At 33.3% G+C, this 24,908-nt stretch overlaps 2 protein-coding genes and 1 non-coding gene across 3 annotated transcripts; all 3 read left to right on the top strand.

The window, feature by feature from the left end:
• The first annotated feature begins 435 nt into the window (after window positions 1–435).
• LOC114412109 (methylsterol monooxygenase 1-1-like) lies at window positions 436–3,713 on the top strand. Its single transcript, XM_028375895.1, has 5 exons — window positions 436–765; window positions 934–1,256; window positions 2,730–2,877; window positions 2,977–3,009; window positions 3,203–3,713. Exons 1-5 carry the CDS (start codon window positions 436–438, stop codon window positions 3,260–3,262), a joined length of 894 nt encoding a protein of 297 aa, XP_028231696.1. The 3' UTR covers window positions 3,263–3,713.
• A 1,316-nt stretch (window positions 3,714–5,029) lies between these two features.
• TRNAK-CUU lies at window positions 5,030–5,102 on the top strand. The gene has a single exon. It is a non-coding gene; the product is annotated as a tRNA-Lys (tRNA).
• Window positions 5,103–18,573: 13,471 nt separating this feature from the next.
• LOC114412108 lies at window positions 18,574–21,471 on the top strand. The gene has a single exon (XM_028375894.1). The coding sequence runs from the start codon at window positions 18,850–18,852 to the stop codon at window positions 21,115–21,117; it is 2,268 nt and encodes a 755-aa protein (XP_028231695.1). The 5' UTR covers window positions 18,574–18,849; the 3' UTR covers window positions 21,118–21,471.
• Window positions 21,472–24,908: the final 3,437 nt, after the last annotated feature.

The raw sequence follows: 24,908 nt of genomic DNA, 5'->3' as shown, positions 1-24,908 counted from the left end.
TTATATTAAAAAGGTTATGATATTTAATTTCTTATTCTATATATAGAAAAACGGATGCTTTTCTTATTTCAGGTAATAATATCTAGATAAGTTTTCCTCGGAAAGAAAAAGGCAGTAAAAGATTTTAGCAATCAGCATCATCCTTGTGTATCAGTATCATAACATCATTCACATGCATTAAAAAAAAAAAAAAAGGTGTTCCGTTGTAAAAAAAAAAAGAGAAAAGGAGTTCTATAAATAAGGGCAGTTATGCATTTTGAAAATTCCCGCAAATATTTGTGGCAACAGACAAGCATCCAGCGCAGCATCCACCACGTCCGCAAAAATCACACACCGCTTCCCTGTCCCCTCCCCTCTCTCACATCCATTTCACATCACTCTACACTAACAGAAAAACAGTCCTCCGCTGCCGCCAATCCTAGGGTTCCGGTGACAATGCTCCCCTATGGTTCCATTCCGGAGGCCGCGGCGGCGCTGGGCCGCAACCTCACCTCCGCGGAAACCCTCTGGTTCAACTACTCCGCCTCCAAGTCTGATTACTTCCTCTACTGCCACAACATTCTGTTCCTCTTCCTCGTCTTCTCCCTCGTCCCCCTCCCCCTCGTCTTCCTCGAACTCAAGCGCTTCTCCTTCGTCGCTTCCCACAAGATCCAACCTAAAGTCCGTTTGTCCCTCGCCGAAACCTTCAAGTGCTACAAAGACGTCATGCGCATGTTCTTCCTCGTCGTCGGCCCCCTCCAACTCATCTCTTATCCTTCCATCCAGGTTCCCCTCTCCGCGCACTATCTTTTAGTTTGTTAATTTTGTTTGAAATGTCACTTTGGGCATTCGAACCCATAACCTCTCCCTTTTTCCTTCACCTTCACCGTCACCGTGATTTTTTTATTTATTGATTTATTAATCACTTTTTTCTTCTTCTTCTTCATCTTTTAGATGATTGGGATCAGGACGGGGTTGCAATTACCGTCGTGGAGGGAGATCCTGTCGCAGCTTCTGGTCTACTTTCTCGTAGAGGATTACACCAATTACTGGATCCACCGGTTTCTGCACAACGATTGGGGTTACGAGAAGATTCACCGCGTGCACCATGAGTACCATGCTCCCATTGGATTTGCGGCGCCCTATGCCCACTGGGCCGAGATCTTGATCCTCGGGATTCCCTCCTTTCTCGGGCCTGCCATGGTTCCTGGTCACATTATCACCTTTTGGCTATGGATAGCCTTGCGCCAGATTGAAGCCATTGACACCCACAGCGGGTAACAAAAACTTACTTTCGATCTCTAACAGTCCCTTGCTCGCTTTTTCTCACCTTTTTCTTTTTAAAACCTTCATTGCTTTATTCTAATTTTCCACTGATAAAATGCTTGCCAAGTAATAGAAATCTCTTATAGCTAATGTGCTGCATTTTTTGGAAAGAAATCTGGATTCTCTCCATTCAAATTATGTATCAACAGTAATACAGTAACTGTGTGGATGTGTGCAAATTTGACTGCACTGAATCAGGGTTCCATCTCTTCCTGCTTTGCGCACGGACACTCCGTTCTGTTCTGTTCTCCTTTGTTTCATCCGTTTAGATTTAGTGGAGGCAAAGTGTATTACTTTTTCTTTTTTAAACTTTATGTCCTTTTTCCGTACTATCTTTGAACTGCACCTAAGATTTATTACTGTTACTTGTGACCTATCTACCAAATTCTATCTTGTTTGGTAACGCATTTTGTACCATGGAACTAAGTACGTGTTTGGAAACGGATCACCGATGTGGTTTTTCACATCAAAGTGTGCTTTTCACATCATAGGCATGAGGTTTTTGGCCTCAGAATTTGTTTCCAAACACGCTCTAATAGTTGCTTTTACGTTGGCTTGGTTTGGGTGTGAATTTGTGCGTATGTGAATCCTGGATGGTAAATCAAACACGCATGTAAACACAATGATTTATTAGCCAAGTTTCCGATTTTAACTGAAGAGAAGTCTGGACGAAGGTTGAGGAGCATTATATTTTCTGTTTGTAATCATTTAATAATGTGAAATCATTATATTTGATTTGATTGAGAGTTCTGTGCCGAAGAAGAAACTTGGTTACGAACTTGTGGGACCTCTGTAGTTTATCAGGAAGCAAAAGTTTCTTGAAGGGTTACTATTGTAGGGGAACATTTTGTTTGTTGTGATCAATCTAGCAACCACAAGTTAAAATTGAAATTTGTCTTGGACAAACCTTTGCTAGTTTTTGCATTAGTACATATAATGTTCTTAATCATGCTGAGAAATGGATCTTTCTGGTGTTTGCTGTCTCAACAATATACAGGTCAAATTGTTATTTGTCTAGGACAATTTGCCAATTTTTGATTAAGTAAACTACACCAAGAAATAAATCTTTCTGGTGTTTGCTGTCTCAGCAATATAGAGAACTAGTCCAGGTTGATGCAAAACTGAGAGTCAAACTGATTTCTATAAAGGTTTTGTTTATAGAAGGGCACAATTATAAGGACGATGGTTAATTTTGCGGGGATGGAATATCCTTGTGGTGTGTCCAACTTGAAGTTCCTAATAATTGCTGATTTTGCCTGTAGGATTTACCAGAGGCCACTCTTTCTTTCCCATTGATAAACACCAGCATACTCCCCTCTCTCCTTTCTCCCCTTTATGAGAAGTTTGCTCATCATTCTTTAGTTCCTGCATTGTAATTTTGGCACCTGGCCTTATATTGTATTGCCGACCTTATCATGTCACAGGTATGACTTTCCCAGGAGTATCACAAAATATATTCCATTTTATGGTGGCGCTGAGTATCACGATTACCATCATTATGTTGGAAGACAAAGCCAAAGCAATTTTGCTTCAGTTTTCACATACTGTGATTACATCTATGGAACTGACAAGGTTATATCATCATTCTGGAATTATTTTGCTGCATAAATATCTGCACAGTCTTTCCACATGTCATATTGATTTGCTAAGATTCTACTTTGTTTGTCACAGGGATATAGGTATCAGAAAAAAATACTTCAGAAGGTAAATTTATAAGCTTTGTCATTGAGAAATGTGATTGCTTCTTGTGACTTCAGTTACATTAAGAACCTTTTATTTTGCTTAGATTCTGTTGACACTTCTCTTTTTGTTTTGGACAATTTATATAATATGGGTATACTATATGCAATGATTGACTTTTTCCTCCCCATCTCTGTTGCTTTGTAAATTGATTTAGTTGAAGGAAGAGTTGGCAAATGGTGTTGAGCAGAACGGAGGATCATACAAGACTGACTGAGAGACTGAAGTGTCCTAGGTGGTTTCAGAATGCATTGCCTGTTGACTCTTTGGAACCACCAAAATTCTTGTTGACAAATATATCTGTTGGTGGTAAAATATATGTCTTTGGTTAGCTTCAGGGTGGATATTAGTAGAATGGAGCTTTACAATTTGTAGTCTCGTGTTAGAAGAGGGGGCGCGGGAGGAATTTCTTCTGTTGTCATGTTCTGGAATACCAACATTTTGGTTTTGGTTTCATGTCTGTCAGAATGCTCCTTCCCCAATGGGTTGTAAATTCAGAATCTTCTTTTGTCATGTTCTGGAATTCAAACATTTTGGTTTTGGTTCATGTCTGTCAGAATGTTCCTTCACCAATGGGTTGTAAACTCAGAAATACTATGAAATAGGCTTCCTCTGCTCGGATGTAACTCGAAAATTATAATAAAATTTGGAAATTCGGTTTTATGAAATTGCACCAAGTGTTCATAATCAGTCCCTCATATGTGCAAGTCTGCGCGGTTGCTTGCTGATGGCTACAATTCTGTGCTGTTTGGTTTGGTTTGTGCAATATCTTATGCACGGAATTTATTTAATATTGAAATTTGAAACTGGTTTAGTGGGTGTTTGGATTGACATTTATTCACCTTTCAATGTGTATCCGAAGTTAGAAACAACAGTTTACATACTCAAATTATACCATCTGTCCATGTCCAGTTTATAATTTTCAGTTGAACGTGATAATTTTTCTTTAAAACTATATTCTCCACAAAAAAGGGATCAGGAAGTTTGGAGCGTGCAAGTATAAAATTTGACATTTGAGTTAAAAGCCATCAATAAAGTTTCTTTAGATAAACGATGTGATAGGAATGAGAAGGTTAAACATCCTATAAGTGAAGGAAAAATATATAAATTTTAGGTTTAAGGTTTTGGATTAAAATGTGGTGTCAAGTTCAATTATGTAATTATTCATGTCTCATTGGTAAAAATATTTTCAATATTTACCCCTTTGATTGACCAACAATTGGTATCAAAGTCGATGGTTTGATTTGGTAACCGATTCGGATGAATAAAATGGAGGCGATAGATCCATGGACGTTGGAATCTCTTGTATCGAAAGTGTACTTGGCGAGTGAGTTCATGTATGAGGGCCAAACAATGGGTCTCACAGTGTTGGAGTGGTACAAGGTATTAGAGCATGTTGGTGACAATGGTTAGGTGGGTCAATACAATCATGATTAAGCTCTAACGGTCACTACTGAATACTAGTGGATTGAAAATGACTTTCATTCGAGAAGGAGACTATCATGTGAAAGAGATTCACATTTGAGGAAAAAATTATTGAAGTACAAGTGTGAGGTGAAGTCCTACATTTTATATCAATGAGAAGGTTAAATACCATATAAAAGTGAAGGAAAAATTCATAAACCCAAATTTTAAAGTTTTGTGTTAAAGTGTGATATGTAGTTGCATATGTCCCATTAATAAAAAAATTTCCAATATTTACTCTCCTCAATTGTCCAATAAGAATTTATTCAAGAATTCTTATTATATGAAAATTTAATCACATATATCTGATTGTGAATTTAATTAAAATAAGTTAAAAAATATTTGGACAACTTTATTAAGAAAGTTAATGAAAATATTTTGTTTTTTTATAGGAGCTTATTTTCATAATTCTTAACAAGTTATTCATGACTTTTTTCAAATGTCCCACTCAATATACCACACTACAGTATGAGAACATAGTTATTCATCTTATATTTTGATACAAATGAATTCTACAAGTGCCCGTCTAGCTCAGTTGGTAGAGCGCAAGGCTCTTAACCTTGTGGTCGTGGGTTCGAGCCCCACGGTGGGCGTTTATTTTATTTTATTCAAACTAATTCTATTGTTATGAGATTCTACTGAGCGACCTCTTAGGCCCACTGTATATTAGGTTAGGTCCAATTCGTAATTATTGCCCAAAACCATCGATGGATCGTGAAATGTGATTTTTTCTCTGACCAAAAACCAAAATAGTGGCGATTTTCTTCGCAGTAGTGGTCCATATTCTCCGTTGCACATATTGACTTCAGCACAGATAAAAGAGTTTTTTTTTCTTCCAAAAAGTAAAAACGTCAAAGCAGAGAAATATTAATATAAATATGGTGTACATGTCTCAGTGTTGTTAATTTTCTTCTCTCTTATCCTTACTCCTTAGTATTACCATTAAGTGAACATTTCTTACATTGGAGTTGGAATTGAGGATGATGAACTTATTAATCATCCCATGTAGCTTCCAGCTTATGCAGGTAATTCTTCTAATGGAAGCAGAAAATCTCCCAGAATGTCACCGATTATTGAAGCCGACAATCACATGGTCTTTGTGGCCAGCTGTTTATAATCTAAACAATTTTCATGCTTCAAAGTTTTCAGGATATGTTGCCCATGATGCTTGCTTTTTTGTTTTTTTTTTTTCCACCACTTTTTATAAAGTCAGTGAAATTGCAAATGTGCTTTCTCATTGTTCCAGACATTCTGTGTATCATTGTATCATTTATAAATATGAACTTCCCACTATTTTCCATACGCGTGGGTAAGAATCACAACGTAACCATAGGATCCGACCCGAATCCATGACCAAATAAGGAGAGAATATTAAGCTATTTAGAATTATCATTATTTTTTTATCGATAAATATTAATTTTTTGATTTTGTTAGAAATATCAGTCCAAAAATCTGAATCCACAGTTTTTTTCCTCTCTATCTTGTTTCCCTACTATACATCTCCACGGATTATCATTATTTTCACTAATCTTGGAAATTTTCTTCTGCTCAACATCCGAAGAAGTATATTCCATGTGTATCACTAATTTTTTTTTTACTTTCTTTTACACATAAGTTATATATGGATATTAATTAGAAAATTAACATCCTCTGAGAGAAGTGGATCGGTGGCGGTGTTTAAGTCAAATCAAATTTAAGATACGTGATTATACATAATATATATATATATATATATATATATATATATATATATATATATATAATATAATATAATATAATATAATATAATATAGGCTTTCTACCCATCACTAGAACTCGGCTGAAATAAAAGTTGTTTCTTTTTGCCTTTAATTAGTTACTGTTTGTGTCGTAGTGAAATGCTTGCATTTCGTGTGTTTTTTGCCTCCTTTTTTGTTCTTCGTATTGGAATATTGAAGAGTCTCGATGGGTGCTGAGAATCAATTAATGAAAATTCAATCGTGATACAAATTCAGGAGGATAAACAAATTAAAATTTATTAACAATTTTGATAATTTCTTCTTGCATTGTGAATTACAAGTATGTGATGCAAAATTAATAACGAGGATTCTAATTCGCATGTGTATGTAAAAACTAAAAACTGGCTGAATGGGGCAAGTATGGTTGGAGCTTGAAAATATGATTGATTGTGCAGTTGTATTTCTAAGACCCGTGACTACATTTTGGATGGACTTGTGCGGATTTATGATAGCTAATCGTTTTTTAGAACTAACTTGTTACGGTACGATAAATAAATGGGAGGACTTTGTGCATGTCACATTATTGTTGATAAAGGTCATCAAAGAGTGTGAGGTTCGTGCACTGGTTCAATATTTTCATTTTCTACAAGTGACTTAATTAATTTTGGTTTAAAATTGTTGATAACTGACAATGACATCTTCAGGAACTTCTATTTTCCCACTCAATAAGTGAAGATTGCATCTTTCTTGTTCAGTCAGATGCAGAAGCTGATGCTGCATGAATATTGGATATTGCTATTTGCTAGACAGTAAAACTTAAGTTTATTTTTTAATGTTGTTTAACAGGTTTAAGAACAATATTTTTTTTTTTATAATTATCAAAACTTCAAACCTCTTAGAATTTTGTTTCGGGCTGCATGATATTTCTTAAAACAATTGCTCAACACTTTATTGTTTTTGGTACACTTGATAGTTTTTTGGGTACGTGCGTAACACTTTTATTTGGAGGAAGAGTGAAATATGAAAGAAAGAAATAAAAGAAAAAAATGAGATGGAAATAAAAAGAAAATAGAATGGTTTATATATATAAAAATAAAAAAAAAAAGTCAAGAAAAAAAATCTGTCAGAACTTTTCACTATCATTAATGATGTCATATTTATTAAAAAAATTAAATTCTCATTATTAGAAGTTTTCACTAGCAACTCCAATTTCTCAAGACCACATCAACTGGTTTATTTTGGTACTAATTAAAAGAACTTCATTATTCTATATAAAAAAAATCCGATGATAAAATGAATTAATACCCGACACTGACCTCAAAAATGAAAAATACGAGAAAGAAAAATATTCGACTTTTGTAAACTGTAGTACTATATATTTTTCAGATTCTTGTTCATATGTTGAGATGGAAAGAATTACCATATTCTTCTGGTTCCAGTGGAAGAAAATAAAAGCTAGCTAGGAAAAGGACTTATATAGCAGAAACTAATGAACACAAATTTCCTATAGTAAACATAAGAAAATGACACGCTTAAAGAATAGAGCGCACATGCCATTGCTGAAATGATCACACACAAGAGAGTCTATGTTTAATTAATTAAGGCCCAATTGTAGTTTGTTCAGTGTATAGGGAAGACAAAACCCAGTAGGCATTGTTTAGCAATCCCATCCCAAAATTATCTGTTTTGTTTGTATTACAGATCACATCACATGCCTTTTTATTTTATTTTCTGAGCATTGGGTCACCAGAACAGCACAATGAAGTGTAGAACTTCACCTAATTCGGGGCTTGATTAATACACATTTGAATTTCTATTCAAAATTGACCAATGCGTGCCAGAGGGGTCTGTTTCATCTTTTTACGTATTCAAAAATTGCTTTCATTGGGAAGGTGGATCATGGATGCCAATTTTTTCATCCGGTTATTGACTCCTTCAACATTGACTATTTGCACCTTCTGATTCGGCAATAGTTGTGTGGTCTGTACCTTTGTGTAACTGTCATATATTACAAGCATGCTTGAAAATATGCTTATAATTTATTTAGGTTAAATGTTACTTTTTTATCCATTATGATTTTAGTGTTGTTCCATTTTGGGACATTAAATTTTAAAGGTTTTATTTTGATCTTTTATGTTTTTAAAAGTTTCATTTTGATCTTTTTTTATTTCCGTTAACAAATTTTAATGTGTCATTAACTTTTAATTTTATCTATTTAGAATGCATTCAATCACCTATTTTTTTAACCTTCATCATCTTTTTCAGCAAACTCCATAACTACTACAACACAAACAATACAACCACGGTCAACCACTGGCCACTCATATCTACATCCCATGCAACACTATAATCATCATCAACAAATAAATTAGATCTACAACCTCTATCCACAAGACAACACCATGGTGCCTTTCTGTAACCACATAACGATTCAACACCAACATAGGTTAGAAATGTTGGATCCTGACGATGATGACAAACTTTAGTTTGATGTCGTGGTAGTAATTTTGAATCTTGTATCAATTTGCTAACAAAAATAAAAATGAAATTTTCAAAAACATAAAATATTAAGATAAATTTTCAAAAACATCAAATATCAAAATGAAACATTTAAAACTTAATGTACCAAAACAAAAAAAAAAACACTAAAACTTCAATGTCGTGATAATAATTTTGGATATTGTGTCGATTTGCTAACAAAAATCAAAATGAAACTTTCTAAAACATAAAATATCAATGAAATTTTTAAAAACATAAAATACTAAAATAAAACTTTTAAAACTTAATAGAACAAAAGTTACATTTAATCATTTATTTACTACTAAAACTTAACCACTTGCTAGATGATTTATGCAGCGAAACTAAGGATCTGCTTGGGTAGAACGAAATAAAATGCAATAAAAGTGAATTGAGATAATTTTTTTGAATTAAAGTATAATGTAAAAATATGAGTGTCATCTCATTTAATGATCATTTAACTCATTTTCAATTTCCTTTTACTACAAAAAACCAATTCTAGTTTTCTTTTTCTTTTCTGGCGGGTTAGAGATGGTAATTACTAATGAGTTTTCTGTTTATTCTTTCATATTATTGTCACAAAAAAGGTGCATTGACGATGCTTAATCTACTAAAAAACAGTAATACAGTTTAATCTCATTAATTTAATATTGGTAAATTGCTGTCACACTGTTTCAACTTATGTACTGCATGTTTGTTTTGAAGCGTTTCCGATCATGTCAAAACAGACTCCAGCAACTATTGACTGCTTTTGTAATGCGCATCAAGCTGGTGAGAATGAAAATCCAAACATGCTAGCAGTATTACACAGGATTTCCTTTTGACATAATGCTCACATGAGCACTGCAACTTAAATTTAAGCCAATTCCATTACCACATATCGTGGGGTTGAATTATATAATTGAAATAAGACTATATATAATATCTATTGGGTAAGTAAATTTTCATGTTATTAAATTAAATAAATATCTGAATAAAGGTTTTGAATTTTTTTTATTTGTTATTTACACTTTTAAAAACTAGTGAATAAGTTAACTACTTTAAGTTGCTGCTTGGTATATTTATAAGAATAGAAACTACCTTTTTTTAATCTATGAATGCGGATTTTTTTATATTAATTTTAAATTCTAATCTAATTTTTTCATACCTCGGTCTAGGTTTTAAATGATTCATTAGGCAAATCCACTAATCATATAAGTCTAATAATTAACAATAGATAATTCTCTTATTTTTAAGCATAATTAATAAATAATTTTTTTATTTCTAAGATAAAAATATTTCATTTACCATTCAATAGTAGATCAAAAAGGTTTCAGATATCTCATACCACCTATATAAGATATGTTATCTCTCTATCCCACATATTTCTATTCTAACTCTTATTGACTTGAATGTTAGAGTCATTGCAAGTAACATCACACCGTCAACAAATAATTTTCATGGAAGAACCATTGCACAAAAACAAATAATTTAATTTGACAAACAAAAGTTTCAAAACAATATTAGATTTTGAAAACTATGTTAGACTGTGTGTTTCTAAACAACCAACACACAATTTAATATGGTTTATAGAGTTTGAAAACATGGTACGAAAGGCTAGTGTCTTGAAAACTTGGTGGTTGTTTTACAAAATCTCCTTGCATAAAACCATTAAAAAAATTTATATCCATTTCAAAAAGTTTAATGTTTCTATATGTAGCAAATGCAAGTAAGACCATAATAACTTTTATTTTAACTACAAGTATTTGGTAAAGTTTGTATCCTTTTTGTTGGTTAGTCTTGAGCTACTAATATTGTTTCTTACAACTTTGAGTCTGTTTGAATACAAGACTAAAAGTACTTTTGAAAGCTTCTTTATGGGAAGAAAACTTTATATTTTTAGTAGAGAAACTTTCATAAGTACCATAGCTTATATCCAAACAAGCCCTTTACCATCTTCATCAAGCTTGTTGCAAAACACTCATTTGGTTCCATTGACGTTTTTGTATTTAGGTTTATTGGTTTAGGGACTAAGGTCCACACTGTTTTTGACGAATATGTTGAATTCTTCTTTTATAGCCAAGATCAGTCCATCATTTGTTAGTGTTTCTTCCATGATCTTAGGTTTAAACTCTGAATATAAAGCAAAAAAAGCATTTTTCATAAGAAAAACAATTTGGTTCTTATTCCTTTAGTCTTTTTACCAATGATAAGATCTTTTGGGTGATGCACATAAAAAACTTCCAATCATGATAAGTATGTCATTCTAGTTGACTACTTTGGATCGTTTATTGAGATTGATTATCTTAGATTTTTTTATTGCTTCTAACAATGTTAAGTGAACCAATCCTCAAATTTACAAATTTGTTTTTAAGATTTGATATTCTCTTATTAGTCATTAGTTCATCATTCAATCTAACATGAATAAATTCTTCTACTTAGAGTTAAATGAGATTCTATATGACTTTAAAATATATCGGTATACAAGAAAGATTCATTTATCAATCTTGAATCAAACTTTTTAAGTTGATCCTTTTTGTTTAAAATAAAACATTCACATCTAAGTTGGATCTTCTACCTCCACATAAGATTTCCTATTAAACTATGATCTTATTAATATCTTGTGTTTGAGTAGTCATAATATCTTATATCGCTTAAGAGTCGAGACCAATAATCGTTTATAAATATTTTCTCCTTTCAACCCACTAAGATGTTTTTATAAGAATAAAATTGTGATATTGAACCAAACACCTAAGCAAATAATAGGTGAATTTGAGGTCGAAACATCATATTTTAAACATAATATGTCATATTAACATATATAAAATCATTTCAATATGTTTAATTAGGTAATTTATAATGATAGCTAGTTTTTTAAAAAAATAAGTAAATAATTATCTTTTTAATTGCATAGATATTAAAACCATGATAGTATATAATAGATTGTTGTCAAAATTTTTGACCCACATCATCACAAAACAAAAGGAACATTTTAGGGGTGGGGAGTTAAGAACAAATTCTATTAAATAATAATTCTTGTAAAAAAATAATCTTATACAAAAATTGAATTCATCCACATGTGTTGCATCATTTCTGTCCTAAATCAACAGGAAAAAAAATCATTGTTGTCCTAAGATGTTCTAACACGTTTTTAGTAATTCTTTTTTTAATGCTTTTTCACAAATTATTCAATGTATATGATCCGTAAATATTTTATATCATTATTCAAATATTGCGCTGACATTATACCAAATCAAGTATTGCATTGGGAAATCATTCAACTTAATATATAAAATGAAAATCAAAACGTAAAAGTTACTCAAGTTGTCTCGTTGTACGATCTACAGTGCAATACTTGTTTCATGTTTCACAACAAATTGAATAAACTATTTAGGAATAACTAAGTCTTTTGTTCTTAATTTTAGTTTTCGAGTTCTCAGATAAAAGTTTGAATAGTAAAATTTCTTGATTTTTTTTTTCTGGTTTTAGTTCTTGAAATAAAAATTTAATTGATTAAGGTCATTAAACTTTTTTAAAAAATAATTTTTAATCCCTTAATAAAAATGAAATCTTGTTATTTTTATTTATTTAATATGTATACCGGTACAATTTAGTATTCCATTGGGATGGTCTAATACTCATTCAACCACAACCTAGAATCTCTTAGGCATGACTTAAGATCCTTTTGACATAACCTAGTACTCTTTTGGCCTGAACTTGGAACTCCTTTGGCATGACCTAAGTCCCTTTCGACGTGGTTTAGCCTAAACCTGGAACTCCTTTGACATGACCTATGCACTCCTTCGACATGGCCTAGCACCCCTCTGGCCACAACTTGTAACCCTTTCAGCATAGCCTAGTACCCTGTTGGCAACCATTCCATTGAGGTTAAGAAATTTAACTTATCTTATCTTAATATTATATTAACATTGTCATGTAATCCCATATTACACCCCCTCAATTAATAGGGCCGACTTAAAGTCCAAGCAGCCCAAGCAAGGGCTTTAGACTCCAAAAAAAAGGTCCTAATTTTTTTTTAGTACGAATATACCTAAAAAAAATTATTGTAAAATTATATTTGAAAATAAATTTTAATTAAAATATTATAAGTAACTGTTAATCCTTTTATTGGTACCGTAAGTAACAATTAATGAGCAACAACTCTTCACCAATGTCATAACTTTGTTTAAAAAAAAGAGATTTAATAGTTAATAGCTAAAGAAACCCTAAAACTTTTATTTTATTTTGAGTAAATAAAAGACATTATTCTCAAATTTGCTTTAAGTCTCTCAAGTCTTTGAGAAGAGGTAAAACCCATTATTATGTGTATATAAAGAGTTAAGTTCTCAAGGTAACACACATTTTTCTATCCACTCTCATTATTTTTAGTGTCTAGACCTAACTAACTTGAGTGTGGGAGTGCCTTTTACAGGCATCTAACCTTTCAAAGGATTGTTTCATTGAGTGCCAACGACACATCAAAGTGCCATAAGGAATAAAGTATTCGACCATATGACAAGGAGTAAAGTATTTGACCATCTTTAAACAGAAACAATATGATTTCAAGAATTAAAAACCAAAATTTTTAAATAGATAAATAAATTTGACTGGTCAAACTTTTATTAAGGGACTAACAACCTTAATGAAAAAGTTGACTTTTTATTAAAGAAATACAAACTCAACTAGTCCATTACTTTATTATTTGTCTTAAACAAGGAAATAAAACAGTTCACAAATACTAGTAAAATTAAAATGTTTAGGAAATTAGATTTTCATCGAAAATTTCTTAAATCATGAGTAAAATATTGTTAGTTTAAACATGTTTTAATGCAATAATTTTTTTTTAGTCTGCAATTTAAATTTTTGATGATCTTGATATTTACCATCACTTATTTATATTACTCTTATGAGATAATGACTAAAAATAAAAATTACCATATTTCGTAAAGACCCAAATTAAAAAACTAAAAACAAAAACAAATATATTTATGAAGTCTACAACAAAAATTGTTATATTTTCAAATATATAAAATCAAAATTGTTATTATATTTAAAAATATGAAATATAATATTGCTAACAACAACTTCATGGTTGGGAACAAAAACAGATAAGGACAAACATTACATAGATAAAAACAGATATTTGTTACACAAACTAAAAATGGAAATTGTTATATTTGCGTAGAAATTTAATATATTTAAGCCAATATTTTTTGTTTTACTTTTGTCCAAATTGTAGTTTTGAGTTTCTAATAAGTGCAAAAACAAAAAAAAAAAATTGTTATGCATGAAAAACAATAAATATCCAATTAGTGTGCATTAAATTTAATTTATTTAAAATAAAATATTTTAATTTATAAAAAATATTTTATTCAAATTAATTTTTTTAACATATGTTGCAAGTATAATATTACTATTTTTAACATGTGTAGCTATATTCAAATCCTTAGAGTACAGTCCACATAGTACTTCCTCTGATCAAATTAATTAATTTATCGAGATTAAATAAATAAATTAATTAGTAGCATTATATTTATTCTAAATTATATGTTTTTCTTTTCAAAATTATCTCTGATGTCAACGACACATGCTTTCATTCATTTTTTTTCAAATATTATTATTAGTTTTAATTTCTTTAATATCTCTTATCATTGTTATATTTATAACTTTAATTTTTATTGACTATGAATGTAAATAGTGAAAGTAAAATTTCCAAAAAAAAAAAATAGAATCTTTCTTTACATATAAGTACTTATATCATTTCATTCAAAATTCATAGAAACTATAAAGACTAGTAAAGATGAAGTCATACTAGCCAATTTATGGGCAACACATTGACTTGTCTCTTGATAAAGCCAATAACAAAACTTGGATTATTTAATAACAACTTCCTGCATCATTCATCTAACAGGGACCCTAGCTCTGAATGATCAACAACAAATTTATTAACCTTATGGAAAGTAGTCTTATTTTCCACCTTAAAATTAGACTTTTAAAGAGCATAACACATTAATGTATTTTCTTTACTATTTATTAAACTCTGGATAATTCATAATTAAGAATATTTTTATGAAAAATAATTAACACATGATATATTATGGATTGAGTCTTACCGAACATCACCTTTTAAATTAGGTCTTATAAGAAAATTAGAAATATTATCTTTTTCAGAATCAATTTGAAATTCGACAATTTTCATGTTCTCAATATATTTAATGAAAAAATTCATGAGAAAAATCTCTAAAAATGAAAATAAAAAGAAAAAGTTATTCATTTTGGTCTCTGTAGTTGCACAAAGTTTACCTTTTAGTTTTATGCATTTAAAAATTATTTTTTTAATCCTTGTGCAAGCATTTTTTCTAATTCTATTTTAGTTCCAATCATTAAAAAAATTGACGTCATTAACTTATGCTAATGTGACATCAACATGTGTTGAAAACTTCATTTTAGTCTATATATTTGCACTATTTTTATGTTTTGGTCTATATAGTTGTACAAACTTTACATTTTAGTTCATACACTTAAAAACATCCCTTTTTGGTTTTATTTTGGTCCATGCCATTAAAAAAACTTATTAATAGTGAATTGTGTGGCATTGATGTGTGTTGCATCCTAAAACTATTCTTTTAGTCCTTATATGACCAATTTTTTATGTTCTAGTCCCTTTCAATGCCCTTTTTATTTCTTTTTCTTCCTTATTCTTTTTCTCTCCCTTATTCGTTTCATTTTTTTTCTTTTTTCTTATCAACATCCCCTATTTTTTTTCTTAATTCTCACCGACCATAAATAAGAGAGTTTTGATATTGTAGAGATCATATGTACTTCTTAGACAAGACACGTAGCCTGGGAGAAGTGACTTGTGTTAGCACTTCTTGCAATGACAAGACTTACTACATTATTTTAATATATGACCGTTAGAAACATGAAAGTTGTCATTTAATTTTTCTTAGATTACATAATGCTTTCGCCATGCATTGCCAACAAAAAACTATCTTTATTGGCGATGCATGACAAAAGTGTTTTCATTTTCAAAATTATCATAGTTTAACAATCATCAAAATAAATCTAGTAGTTTCACATCGTCAATTTTGATTATGTGGCACTATTAGAGAACCTAGAGTAAATGGAGTTACATGACACAAATATCCAAGCAATTGAAACGATGTAGCAAGACCTTGCCATTACAAGGATAAATTATTACTCACAAACTACCTCGTCTTTTCTAAGAAGTGCAACTAAGCTTTGCAATCTCAAAACTCTATGAATTAGGATAAATGGGAATTAGTTAATGAAAACGAATTAAAAAGAAATAAAACTCACAAAATAAAAGGAGAAGACAAGTATTGAGGAAAAAGAAAAAGGGGAAGAAGAAAAGACAATCATGCAATTCATTACTACAAGAAACCTTTTAACAACAGTTCTGGAAGGCCAATGCAACATCACATTAACACCCGTTATCTATGTTAATTTTTATTTTTAATGGCAAGGACAAAACATGACCAAAAGTGATTGCAATGGGCTAAAAGGGGCAATTTTTAAGTTGGGGACTCAAAGCTAAAGTTCGTGCAATTACAAAGACCAAATAATTAAATTTCAAAATAAAAATAAGCATACTAAAAAAATTCAACTATATTTTTACTTAGATTTAAATGTTTTAAATTTTTTCACATATCTTTTTATTTGGTTTTGATCTCTAAAAAAAAAATGTAACTTTCAAATTCCCAACATTTTGTTAGTGTTTCCTTTTGGTCCTTGGTATCAACTTCTATTGATTTGCTGCTAATGTGACTAATAGATTGAGACTTCACACACTCAAATTAGTGAGACTATTTATGATGAGTTTGTGATTAAAATTCTAAGTTAAGTTCCAAATCAATTCTTTGTCAAACCAACTTCATCACACAACTGATTTGCATCATGTTAAGGGGATGACGTACAAGATGATGCATCAAGTGAGTGATTGTGTGCACACATTAAAGCTAATATACAATCATCATGAAGAGTCAATACATCAACATATTTATTTGGAATTCCAAACCCTCTAGGATGTGGACAATCTAAATGTGTTGAAGAGCCACAAGATGTATGATCAAAACAAAGAAATCTATGCTCTTCTCAACTTCATAGACACTATCTGAAAAGAAAACATAATCTACACGAGAAACAACTGACAAATCTCTTTTATCAGATTCTTCAAGGGCTGACATAACCTCGATCCACATCACATCATGCACAAGAACATTAAGTTGTCAAATTTGGCAATAAACTCATAGAAGAAGGTAAAGATTTGGGTCATTGGATTTTAAAGAAGATGATGGATCCATGCACTTAATCAATAGGAATGATTGTGTACATTAGTCTGAAGAGGATCAACATTGACAACAATGATGAGCAATAGGATGCATATACAGGGGAGCATGTGAAGCTTTAGGATTAGCTTCAGAGTTCTACATCACACATCATTAGATGAGGGTAAAGGTTCAAAGGATGTTCTCCTTTGTCATGAACCCAATTTGGTAAAGAACTAGTTTAGTAGATTTCGTCTACTCTGAGTTTGATTGGGTCAAATTAAAAAGAATGAAAGAGAATTCACAATAAATATTTAAATTAAAATAATGTGTGAAAATATGAGATCTATACCAATTTTTAAAAATTTCCCTTCAATTTCCTTTCATTTCTCAACATCCAAATCCAAACCTCTATATTTTAACCCTAAACTTATACATATTCTTACTAATCTTACATGACATAACTCAAGTGTTACTTTTTTAAGTCCCATCAATCACAAATTAGCTTAAGTTGATGATAATAACTAAACAAGAGTCCTAAAAATGTCAGAAATTTAAAGTTACAAAAAATTTAAAAATACTAAAACCAAATAGAGCTATATTTGTTAATAGAAAATATTTTTAAGACTTTTAGTCATTTTAAATATATAAAATTTAAGTTAAAATCCTTTGAAATAAAAGTGCATGATTAATATACAACTTTTTTTTATTATTGTTCAATCATAAACTATGAATTTATTATTATATCTCTTACTTATTTTATATCAATTAATTTTTTCTTTACATTATTCAAAAAATACTGTTCAACTAATTCTTGATAATGGAAGTGGAAAAAATGTTTTTAACAAATGTTAATTAGTATCTAAAATACTAGTTAAGAAATTAAAAGTAATATTTTTTTATTAAAATGCATCAGTAATATATTTTTATTGTAATTTTTAATGTGCTATTGGCATGAATTTCAATAAAAAAATTCATTTACTATTATTTTAAGATATTATTAATGAAACTCAATATTTTTATTATTACCAAAACTTCAATATGATAAAAACTGAAAGGAACATTAAGAAACTCATTAAAAGTCATAATAAAACATAATATTCATGTTTTAATTAAAATGTTTCACATTTAATACTTTAGGCTAATTAGAGCATGATTAACACTTGCCTAAAAGCATCAATTAATTAATACTCACCTAAAAGAATTCAGCCCACAAAACAAAAAAAATGATTAAAAACAACATAGAGAGGATAATTTTATGGCTAAAAACAGCATTATAAAAAAAAACCCGAAAAAAAATTAAAGAAAGGAAAAAAGAAAGCGACAAGGACAAAGGAAGACCCACACGAAGACCCGAAAAACAAAAGAGAAAATAAACAAAACTAAAGGGGAAAACGAGGAAAGAAAAGTCTCTAATGGCGCGTGTGTCTCACTCCCCAATCATGAACTACGTGGGAGTCGCGTTCCCGGAAAGCTGTTTCCCACGCGCAGACTCAAGCGCGTGAAAAAGCGTCGCCCTTTTTCTCTGTCATTGATCTGAGAGTGGAGTAGTAGCCGTACGTGTATCTGTTCCACTCTCATTCGCTTTGCTATTTCGGTCTCATTCACTCACTCTCTTCACCCACTCACTCAAAAACCTCTCCTTTTTTCTTTCATCATTGTAACAACAAACAAACCCTCTTCTATGGACTCTCGCCGGAACTTCAAATTCCGGCCACTCTCCGGCTAAATGCTCCCTTCCTCGGAGCCCGACGACGACGACGATGACGTGAAATCGTGATCGTGAATCGTGATCGCCCCTTTTTTTTTACACTCTCATTTGTTCACTGTCACTCGCAATGGCGGCGACGAACGCCGGCTTGGCGGCGGCGGACTCGGCCTCCGCCGACGAGGCGGCGGCGAAGACGGCGCAGAAGCGCTACGAGGGGCTTCTGATGGTTCGAAACAAAGCGATAAAAGGAAAAGGCGCATGGTACTGGACACACTTAGAACCCTTGCTGGTTCACAACACCGAAACGGGGCTCCCCAAAGCGGTGAAACTCCGTTGCACCCTCTGCGACGCCGTTTTCTCCGCCTCCAACCCTTCCCGCACCGCCTCCGAGCACCTCAAGCGCGGCACGTGCCCCAATTTCAACTCCGCCGCCAAACCCATTTCTTCTGTTTCCCCTGTTCTCCTTCCTTCTTCCACTTCTCCTCCTCCTTCAGCTTCTCCCTTCAACCACCGCAAGAGAACCACCACTTCCCCTTCAGCTTCGGGTTCAGGCTCGGGTTCTCTCTACCACGCACCCTCTCGGTTCGGGTCAGGTTTGATTCCTCAGCAGCAGCATTTGATGCTATCTGGTGGGAAAGATGATTTGGGAGCTTTAGCTATGTTGGAGGACAGTGTGAAGAAGCTCAAGAGTCCCAAAACTTCTCCTGGGCTCGCTTTGAGTAAGGCCCAAATCGACAGCGCGATTGAGTTTCTCGGCGATTGGGTCTACGAGTCTTGCGGCGCCGTCTCTTTCTCGAGCTTGGAGCATCCAAAGTTCCGAGCTTTTCTCGCGCAGGTTGGTTTGCCGGCGGTTTTTCCGAGGGAGTTCACCGGTACGAGGTTGGATGCGAGGTTCGAGGAGGCTAAGGTTGAGTCGGAGGCGAGGATTAGGGACGCGATGTTCTTTCAGATTGCGTCTGATGGGTGGAAGTGGAAGAGGGAGAGGGAGAGTTATTATGAGGATGATTCTAATTCTAATTCGGGGTTGGTGAATTTGAGCGTGAATCTACCGAATGGGACCAGTTTGTACAGAAGGGCGTTGTTTGTTACTGCTTCTGCGCCTTCAAAGTATGCGGAGGAGGTTATGTGGGAGACAATCACTAGCATTTGTGGGAATCTCGTGCAACAGTGTGTTGGGATAGTTGCGGACAGGTTCAAGGCCAAGGCCTTGAAAAATCTCGAGAATCAGAATCATTGGATGGTTAATCTCACTTGTCAGTATCAGGGCTTCAACACTTTGATCAAGGACTTCGCCAAGGAGCTCCCTTTGTTCAGGACCGTCGTTCAGAATTGTCTCAAGCTCGCCAATTTGTTCAATTACACCTCTCAGGTGAGGAACAGTTTCCACAAGTACCAGCTGCAGGAGTATGGCCACACCTGGCTGCTCCGGGTGCCGGCTCACGAGTTCGAGTTTGGGCCCGTGTGTGCTATGATGGAGGACACACTGAGCTCCGTCCGCGCCTTGCAGCTGGTGCTCATGGATGAGCCTTTCAAGATGGTGGCCATTGAGGACCAGGGCGCGAGGGAGGTCGGAGACATGATTCGCGATGTGGGGTTTTGGAATGACTTGGAGGCTGTCCATGGTTTGGTTAAATTGGTGAAGGACATGGCTCAGGAGATTGAGGCAGAGAGGCCTCTGGTTGGGCAATGCCTTCCCCTTTGGGATGAGTTGAGGGCAAAAGTTAAAGATTGGTGCTCTAAGTTCCACATTGCAGAAGGGGTTGTGGATAAGCTTGTTGAGAAAAGGTTCAAGAAGAATTACCATCCTGCTTGGGCTGCTGCTTACATTCTTGACCCGCTTTACTTAGTGAGGGACACTAGTGGGAAGTACCTTCCGCCGTTTAAGTACTTGACACCAGAACAGGAGAAGGATGTCGATAGGCTCATAACTAGACTCGTTGCAAGAGATGAAGCGCATATTGCTCTGATGGAGCTCATGAAGTGGAGGACAGAAGGGCTTGACCCGGTTTACGCTCAAGCTGTTCAGATGAAGGAGAGGGATCCGGTCACCGGGAAGATGAGGATTGTCAATCCACAGAGCAGTAGGCTTGTGTGGGAAACTTATTTGACTGAATTCAAGTCCTTGGGGAAAGTTGCAGTGAGGCTAATATTCCTTCACGCAACCTCGTGTGGCTTCAAATGCAATTGGTCATTGTGGAGATGGGTTTGTGCACAAGGCCACCATTCCAGAACTGCACTCAACAAGGTGCAGAAGTTGATATTTATTGCAGCTCATTCCAAACTTGAGAGAAGGGATTTTTCCAGTGATCAAGATAAGGATGCAGAGCTGTTTACCTTGGCAAATGGTGAGGATGATGTGTTAAACGACGTTCTTGTTGATACATCCTCAGTGTAACATTTTTTTTTTTTTGCCCTCTTTTTTTTATTATTTTTGGGTTAATTAATCAGTTAGGAATTTTAATTTTTTAGGATTTATTGAATTCTTTCCACTACCCTCTTCTTTTTCATGTCTTCTTCCATCCTCCTTTTTTTATTCACTCCCTTTGCATTTTGAACACTCACTGGAAGGACTTTGAGCAATTCTCCATCTTTTACCCTGACATGATCGTTAAGTTGTTAAATACGGGAAAGCGGGAAAGATTATAACGCCAGAACTGGAAGGATGTTGTAGAAATTTTATTCCTCTTGTAGTTTGAGATAAATAAGATTTGTAAAGGGGAAGTTTTTATCGATTCTCCTTTGATTTTAAGACCGTTTCCCCACTCAAACTTTGTCACCATATTTGTAAATTCAGAAGCAAGCATGCATGCATTTTCAAGGGGACTTAATTGTGAAAACAGTGTTCTTCTGTTTTGCATCTTTCAGCTAAAAGCTGCAATTGATGCCTGCCTATGAATGCATATTTAGTTTTATAGTTTGTGTAGCCTTTGGCATTAGAAATTAGAAATTGTCTTAATGGAATGTGTGGTTTATTTATTTTTCAAACTCATGTTTATATAGAATCTTCAAAGGTACAACACCATTGGATTTGTAAAATCTGGAAAGGTGCTTCGCTTTCAATCACTCTAGATTGAAGGCTGCCATTCCAAAGGCAATCAGCTTTCTGTCCCAAAGTCAAAGTTGAGTATGAATCATCCTAATCTCGACTTGAACTCACATAAGCCATGTGGTGTAACTTTATGGCCGCTTAATTAGTCACCATGTTGATTCCTTAATCATCTTGGTATCCAGATTCTTTTGTCAGCAGAATATAAAGAAGCTAGGTACTTTGATCCTTCTTCGTTTGTTATCTAAAGCTGTTGTCCGGTCACAAATTGACTTCACTTTCCGCTGGCAAAAAAGCCTCCTCATCAACCTCCGTTTACAGAGAATCACACACAAGGATACTAAACATCTTTATGGTTTTAGCTATAAAAAAATAAAAATCCAAAATTTTGTTGTTTCCTCTTGTGAATTTTTTGAGCTCAAATTCATATTTCCATTCAATAAAGGAGCAACTATAATTGAGTTCTTAAGTAGCAGAATATAGAGGTTTCTGTTATATCTCTAAAGCATGTCACATTACTTCATGACAAGCTTCAGAGGTATAACCTAGGGGCACCATAACTATACCCACGAGAAAAAAAACGTTGTACTTGTCAAGGGTATTCCTGTTTAGATGTTAAAAACACTGGAGAGCAAGGCCTGGAAATGTTGGTTGGTGGTAGAACTTATTGGACCATTTATCAAGAGGAGTTAACCAAAAGTATCCGATAATGGAATTGACTTGAAATCTTTTTGGCACTAAGGAGTCCTTACCAGTCAAGCGTCAAACGCATGATTCTCAAACTCGAGAGAAAAAAAATAAAGGGTTTGGTTCCTAAGTGGCAGGTCTACCTAAATCTATCCAATCTTTGCTCCTCTGGTCTCAACTGTGAACCCACCTTGAAACAAACCAAAAAATTATTACGTGTTCATGAAGCAGCAACTAATGCATGTTTTTTTTTTTTTTTTTTTAAGTTTTACACCATTGATTCTAGACTCATACACGTAGATTTTACGCACTCATAACTTAAAATTAACGGTGAAAGATCTTGAAAACATTTGCTAATTGCTGTTCCAAGAGTAATATTTTTATAATATTAGAATCTCTCTCTATTTTATCAAGCATTGTTTGTTAAAACACTAGATATCAAAGTTTTCTTGAGTCAAATCATTAATCTTTGTGGTTTGGCTAACTTCTCTTTAAACATTCCAAAGGTTGTGAGGTTCATGCAGAGCCATTGGATGATGCACCCCATGACCATGATTTTGTGAGAAAGCTTCTGAGAAGACCTGCAAGGGAAGATTGTCGGCATGAAGCAGCACAGAAGATGCCGAGGAGCATTCTTCAACAACCAAGTTTTACAAAGTTCCTTCTTTTTTGGTTTTCTCTTCTCTTTTCTCTTTCAAACGCTAACTATCTCCACTTTACATGTGGTTGTGGGGTTGAAGGAAAATTTATTAAAATTGATTTGTCTGCTAAAAAGTCCCATTCCTTAAAGTCTTAATTAAACTGCTTTCGAGAACTGTTGGTTGAAGGAGAGAAAAGGTGCTCTTAACAGTTTATTTGAAAGTAAAAGGGAAGGATTTATGTTGTTGTTATCGCATGTATCAAATTCAAACGACAGTATCACATATGGATGCTCATATTCTTTTGAAATAACAACATAACATCATAGAATAGATAAGTCCAAGACACAGTTATATCTGTATCAAGGGGTGGAATCCAGCTCGATCAAGTGAAATACTACGTAGATTAGTTTTTCTCCCACTTACATTACAATTTACAAAGTATAAACAAAACTTTGATTCTATAAGAAACCTAAAGATTTGATATAGTTTATTTCTCGTTTCTTCTTTCCCTCCCTTTAGGTTTGAAACGAGGCTAGATTAGATTTAATATTGCCACCAAAGTAGTTAAACAAGCTTTGTGCTCTTTTTTTATTTTATTAATGAAAAATAAGTGATTTTTTTAAATAATTTAAAATAACCATGCTAACAAGTTTTTTTCAATGGGAACGAGCTCAAAACTCAATTCAATGTTTGGCAGAGAGGGGCTAAATATAAAAAATCCATCTTCACAAAATACTGAAAGAGTTCCATCTACATATTTGAATTTAATACTATAATCAAGTTGAAATCGAACACAGGGAAGTTAGCCTAGCTAGCTAACAAGTGTTTTGATTAGCTAACTTTCAGGAACAGCCAACAACATTTGACATCTGAATTCAAACCATTTATTTCTTCACAAATTAAGGGAGTTAATAGAATTTTTCAGGCGGTTTTTTTTTCTCCTTAATTTGTGAAGTTAGTCTAGCTAGCTAACAAGTGTTTTGATTAGCTAACTTTCAGTAACAGCCAAACCATTTGACATCTGAATTCAAACCATTTATTTCTTCTCATTAGATCATACTGTTTGCATTTTTTTATAATTTAATTTTCTCAGCAGGTTCTTATATGTGCCATAAAACAAGAATTAAAACATTGATTTTTGTAATAATTTCATGATGTGCTTTGTATGTCTTCCTTTTCGGTAAAAAACAAAGGCTAATTGATAGTGTACTTATTATGCTCATATGTGGCAATTATGCTGCCATTGATAATGGCTGAGATGGACCCTCTCTTCTTTTTGAGAGAGTGGATTTAAGTTATCGATCATTTTCCCTCATGAGCAAAGCAGTTACTCATTATGGAAAAGCTGCCACTATTCTATTTCACTCCTATTTTTACAGAATAATTCTTAATAAATAGTATCATATATACTTCTACCCCCAAGGAAAAATAAAACTTCACGTATTATATATAAAGAAATAAATGGAAACAGAAACCTGACATACCCTCTATTCCATGAGACTATGATCTAATGTCATTATAATCATAATATATATCCTCGGAACTGTTTGAAATACGAATCTCTCTTTTGGATGATGGTTTTCACATTCACACACCCACCACTGCAAACAGTAAAAGGGTGAAAGGGTTAACCTAAGTGGGGGAGTAGTCTTTAACTTTAGGCGAATATCGTAACAGATCTATTATTTAAACTTCTAAAAATTAACATTTTTGAGTTATACATTGATGTAAGTGTATATACAAGGGTTTGTTAACGACTCATTTCTATTAGATAATTTCATTAACAACCTCCACTAAGATTTCATTTTACAA

Source organism: Glycine soja, chromosome 5, assembly GCF_004193775.1.
Source record: "Glycine soja cultivar W05 chromosome 5, ASM419377v2, whole genome shotgun sequence".
Lineage (NCBI taxonomy): Eukaryota > Viridiplantae > Streptophyta > Magnoliopsida > Fabales > Fabaceae > Glycine > Glycine soja.
The sequence above is the reverse complement of the archived record's forward strand: the minus strand, read 5'-3'. Positions and strand labels throughout refer to the sequence as shown.

Excerpts from the sequence above, each read along its gene's own strand:
- LOC114412109 (XM_028375895.1), top strand. The coding sequence starts at position 436 with ATGCTCCCCTATGGTTCCATTCCGGAGGCCGCGGCGGCGCTGGGCCGC. Across the intron at positions 766-933 it reads TCTCTTATCCTTCCATCCAG|ATGATTGGGATCAGGACGGG; the intron begins GTTCCCCTCTCC and ends TTCATCTTTTAG. Across the intron at positions 1,257-2,729 it reads GCCATTGACACCCACAGCGG|GTATGACTTTCCCAGGAGTA; the intron begins GTAACAAAAACT and ends ATCATGTCACAG.
- LOC114412108 (XM_028375894.1), top strand. The coding sequence starts at position 18,850 with ATGGCGGCGACGAACGCCGGCTTGGCGGCGGCGGACTCGGCCTCCGCC.